At 47.0% G+C, this 5,037-nt stretch overlaps 1 protein-coding gene across 1 annotated transcript; it reads left to right on the top strand.

Moving 5' to 3' along the window:
• The first annotated feature begins 424 nt into the window (after positions 1 to 424).
• Positions 425 to 3,682, top strand: LOC129700324 (uncharacterized). The gene is made up of 2 exons (XM_055640716.1): positions 425 to 1,965; positions 3,555 to 3,682. The coding sequence occupies exons 1-2, from the start codon at positions 426 to 428 to the stop codon at positions 3,575 to 3,577; spliced, it is 1,563 nt and encodes a 520-aa protein (XP_055496691.1). The 5' UTR covers position 425; the 3' UTR covers positions 3,578 to 3,682.
• The last annotated feature ends 1,355 nt before the right edge of the window (positions 3,683 to 5,037 follow it).

The following is a 5,037-nucleotide window of genomic DNA, read 5'->3' as shown; positions in this document are numbered from 1 at the left end:
TACAATAGCAACCAGTCTTTCTTGAGGTAAAACCACTGTTGCTTGTAGAAGGGAAGATAACCCTTGGCTTCTTGAAAAATTGCTATGTGTTGCTCTATGGGCAATGTGGAACATGGAAGCAAGCCCTTCAGCCCACCAAGTCCACACTGACCAGTGATCAACTGTACACTAGCACTAGCCTACACACTAGGGACAATTTACAAAAGCCAATTAACTTGTAAACCTTTGCCTTTGGAATGTGGGAGGAAACTGGAGCAGCCAGAGAAAATCCATGAGGTCACAGGGAGAACGCACAAACTCCGTACAGATGGCACCCATGGTCAGTATCGCACTTGGGTCTTTGGCGCTGTAAGGCAGCAACTCTATCGCTGCACTAATGTGCTGCCTATTCTAGACTGTGGTGGAGGAGAAGGGATAGTTCCAAGATGGCGCCGGTGTGTGTGGCCTGCCGTCAGTTGCTCTCGGAATTGTGTGTGCTGTTTGTAATTGTTTCGATTCTTACCCTGGATGTCGACTCTCTGTTGGTCTATGATCGCCAAACTCTGCTGGATCTTTGTTCAGTGGACTTGGCTGGTGGTGGCCGCGGTACGTTACCCCCTCTTCTGGCAAGGGCCCCGGTTTGCCTTTGCCTTGTCCTGGCTCCACTTCCTCGGCGTAAGCGTAAACGTCGCCGGGGTAAACGCGGCGGCCGGTTGGTGAGGCTGAAGGCTTGTCTGGCGAGTTTACCTGTGTCTTCCTGGACTGGGATTGGTCGTTCTCTTATTCTTCCTCGACGCTCGTTGGACCCTGATGGCTGCTGCCTGCTGCCTGCCGTTGGCCCGGAAGAACTGCTCCTCCCTTGTGGCCCCTCCTCTCCTCGACCCCGCAGGCGTGGTTTAAATCTCCTCAACTTGCGGCCCTTGTGCCGGGCTCCCCTGACATCGGACGCCGTGGACCAGCCTGTTCCTGTCAAGATTGCCCTGGTGAACGCTAGGTCGCTGGTGAACAAGACTTTTATTTTGAAAGATTTTTTTGAATCCAGAGGGTTAGATCTCCTCTGTGTGACTGAGACATGGCTGGGTGTTGGTGAGTCCAGCGCTTTCGCTGAGATGTTACCCCTTGATTGCTGCTATCTTAACTCCCCGCGGACGTCGGGCAGAGGTGGAGGACTAGCTACTGTCTTTAGGAGTCATTTTAAATGTAAACAGCTATTGCTTTCATCCTCTTTAGCAAGTTTTGAATTAAGTTTGTTTGAGCTGGTTGGCTCTAACACAGTGTTGTGTGCTCTGGTCTATCGGCCTCCAAAGTATAATAAGGACTTTTTAAATGACTTTTCTATTTTCCTGGCTGAAATCATGCCTAGATATGACCGTGTACTTATTGTAGGGGATTTTAATGTCCACGTGTGTTGTCCTGAAAAGCCTATGGCAAAGGACTTTTTGAATCTCATTGATTCATTTAGTCTTGTCCAATCTGTGTCAGGACCCACACAAGAGCATGGTCACACACTCGATCTTGTTCTATCATACGGTTTGCCCGTTTCTAATCTAGTGATTTGTGATGCCGTGTTTTCCGACCATATGCCTGTGTTATTTGAGGTTATTATTGCACCTACAGCAGTTCGACCTCGCGCTCCTGCTCGGCACTGTCGTGTTGTTAGCCCCTCCACTGCTGTTCAGTTCTCGGCTGCTTTTGCTCTGAACTCCATCGTTCCTGAGTCTGTGTGTGATACAGAGGAGCTTAGCTCATGGCTTCACTCCACCTGCCAGACTGTTTTGGACACTGTGGCTCCATTGAAGTTCAGGCAGCCTAAAACTAAATTTGAGCCCTGGATGAATGACACGACTCGTGCTGTCAGGCGCGAGTGTCGTAGAGCTGAGCGGAAGTGGAAGAAAGACAAACTGCAGGTGTCATTTCAAATGTTGAGGGAGAGTTGGTGCCATTATCAGAAAGTTGTGAAAGCTGCTAAGAGGAAACATTTCTCAGGTATTATCCTCTCTGACTGCCGCAGCCCTCGTGTTTTGTTTAACACCATTAACACAGTTCTTAATGCCCCGCAGGCAGTCTGTATGGAGGCGTCCCCTGCTGTGTGTGAGAACTTCCTCCGCTTTTTTGTTGATAAGGTCGCTATGCTTAGAGCTCTAATCCCACCATCTGCTTATGACCCCTCGGTATCTGTTCCATGCACGGCTGTATTTGATCATTTTAAGCCGGTGTCTCTCTCTCTCCTTTTTGCATGAGATTGTTGGTCGTTCAAAGCCCTCAGGTTCTCCGAATGATGCTGTTCCTCCTCGGCTGTTTAAGGAGGTGTTGCCCACTGTAGGACCATCTGTTATCGCTGTCGTTAATAGCAGTTTGTCCTCGGGTGTTGATCCTGCGCTTTTTAAACATGCAGTAGTACAACCCCTGATTAAGAAACCTGCTCTTGACCCTGCAGTTCTTGGGAATTTCAGGCCTATCTCCAAACTGCCTTTTTTATCAAAAGTCCTAGAGAGGATCGTGCACAGGCAATTGATGGCCTTTTTGGAGGAACATGACGTTTTGGAGGTTTTCCAGTCCGGTTTTAAGTCCCGGCACAGCACAGAATCGGCCCTTTTGAGGGTTTTTAATGATATTTTTTGGCTACTGATCAAGGTGACTGTGTTGTCCTCGTGCTTTTAGATTTGTCAGCTGCCTTTGACACAGTGGATCATGAAATTTTGATCTCCCGTTTGGAGCAGTGGGTGGGTATCAGGGGCATAGCACTGGAGTGGTTCAGGTCGTACTTGGCTGATCGAACTTTTTGTGTCAGCCTTGGGGACTCTGTATCCTCCTCTGCTCCTCTGTCGTGTGGGGTCCCACAGGGCTCAGTTCTTGGCCCTCTCCTCTTTTCACTCTATTTGCTCCCACTCGGTTCCATCCTTAGGAAGCACGGGATTTCATTCCACTTTTATGCTGATGACAGTCAGCTTTATGTGCCTCTGGGAAAAGGGGGTGTACACTCTGTCGGCCTCTTGCTTGAGTGTCTCAGTGACATAAAGGCCTGGATGTCACTGAACTTTTTAAAATTTAATGATGACAAGACAGAGGTAATGATCTTTGGTGGCACCTCTGGGGCCCCCCCTGTTGATCTAGGCTCTTTGTCTGCATATCTCAAACCTAACATCACGAACCTGGGGATTAAAGTGGACCCTGAGCTTAGATTTGACTGTCAGGTAAGGGCTGTTGTTAAATCTGGTTTTTTCCATCTGAGGCAGCTGGCAAAAAATAAAGCCGATTTTGTCAAGGAAGCACTTTGAGACGGTAATCCATGCCTTTGTTACCACCCGGCTGGATTACTGCAATGCACTGTATCTGGGGGTTAGTCGGTCCTCCATCGCCCGTCTCCAGATGGTACAGAATGCAGCTGTTCGTCTCTTGACAGGCACACGAAAGCATGATCATGTTTCTCACCTTTTGGCCTCTCTCCACTGGCTGCCTATTCAGTATAGGATTCGTTTTAAAATTATTTTATTTACTTTTAAATCCCTAAGTGGTCTTGCCCCGTCCTACCTATCTGAGCTTCTTCACCCTTATTCGCCCTCCCGCTCTCTCAGGTCAGATGATCAGCTGCTCCTGATTGAGCCAAAGACTAAGCGGAAGCTCAGAGGGGACCGTGCCTTTGCTGTGTCGGCTCCGAGATTGTGGAATGAATTGCCTCTGCACGTTAAACAGGCCCCTTCTCTAGCTGTTTTTAAATCACTCCTGAAGACATATCTATTCTCCATGGCCTTTGTAGACCAGTGAGGTGTCGAATTGTTTATTAACTTTATTTGCTTGGTTTTGCTGCGTTGTTTGTACTTGTGTTTTATGTTTTTTAATTTATTGTTTGGATTTTTGTATGTAATTTATGCGCCTCGTGTTAGTTGTATGTTCTGTTGTTCTGCCTGTTTTATGATGTCTTGCTTGTTTTCTTTTTTCTGTACAGCACTTTGGTCAGCTTTGGTTGTTTTTAAGGTGCTTAACAAATAAAGTTATTATTATTATTATTATTATAGAGTGGGGAGGAATACTGGAAAGATAGAACCAGTCAAATGCTGGAGCCTTGTGCAACTTGGGCATCAACGACCCTGGGGTAGAGCAGATTGTTCAGCTGGCCTGAGGTTAGTGGGGAGCAAAGGTTGGGATCAGGCTGCTGACTGGGAGGTTTAACGGCTTGAGCAGTCAGACAATTTGAAGGTCAGTTAGTTGAAATTTGGAGAGATGGGGATGCGTGGGAGTTCAAAATGGCCAGTGTTTAGGAAGGTGGAAAGGAAGGCTGGAAGTTGGGGACATCAGACCAAAGATGGCCAAGGGGTGGGAGCCAGCAGTAGGGGAGTTATTAAAGTGGCAGGGAAGGGTAGGTGGGAGACTGAAGGAGAGAAGGAAAGCAATGGTACTTACCTCAGTGATTAACATTTTCCACAATACTCGAAAACAGATAGCATAACTTACACTGAGAAATGACCAGCCAAACATTGGTGGTAACACAAAGAAATGGTTGTTATCGCTTTTCAATTGAACTGTACCGTAATAAACAGTACTATGTGACTGAATTCTTTAACCATTGTATTAAATCAAAATTAATTCCACTGCTCTACTTCCTGCCTAGAAACCTGCATCATGTTCTTTTCAAAAGGCTGTATTTACCCCGGTAATAAAAAAAAGGTCTTCACCTCAATTACTTTCTTTGGTTGATGGGAGCTGTGCTACAATGGCATGCATAAATGAAATTACTCCCAATCTTCTCAGTCTGTGGAATAATTTTAAACTCAGTTTGAGTTCTGCCAAATTCACTAAGCTCCTGACTTCATTACAGCCTTGGTCCAAAGCTTTGACAAAAGAGCTGAAGTCCAAAGGAGAAGTGAGAGTAACTGCCCTTGACATCAAGATAGCATTTGATTGAGTATGGCATCAAGGAGCCGTGGCTACACTGGAGACAATGGAAATCAGGGGATGACCCTCCCCTCGTCGAATGAAGGAAGATGGCGGTTGGTGTCAATCATCTCAGCCACGGGACATCTGTAGGTGAGTCTCCCAGGATGGGGCGGCACAGTGGTA

Source organism: Leucoraja erinacea, chromosome 9 (assembly GCF_028641065.1).
Source record: "Leucoraja erinacea ecotype New England chromosome 9, Leri_hhj_1, whole genome shotgun sequence".
NCBI lineage: Eukaryota > Metazoa > Chordata > Chondrichthyes > Rajiformes > Rajidae > Leucoraja > Leucoraja erinaceus.
The sequence above is the reverse complement of the archived record's forward strand: the minus strand, read 5'-3'. Positions and strand labels throughout refer to the sequence as shown.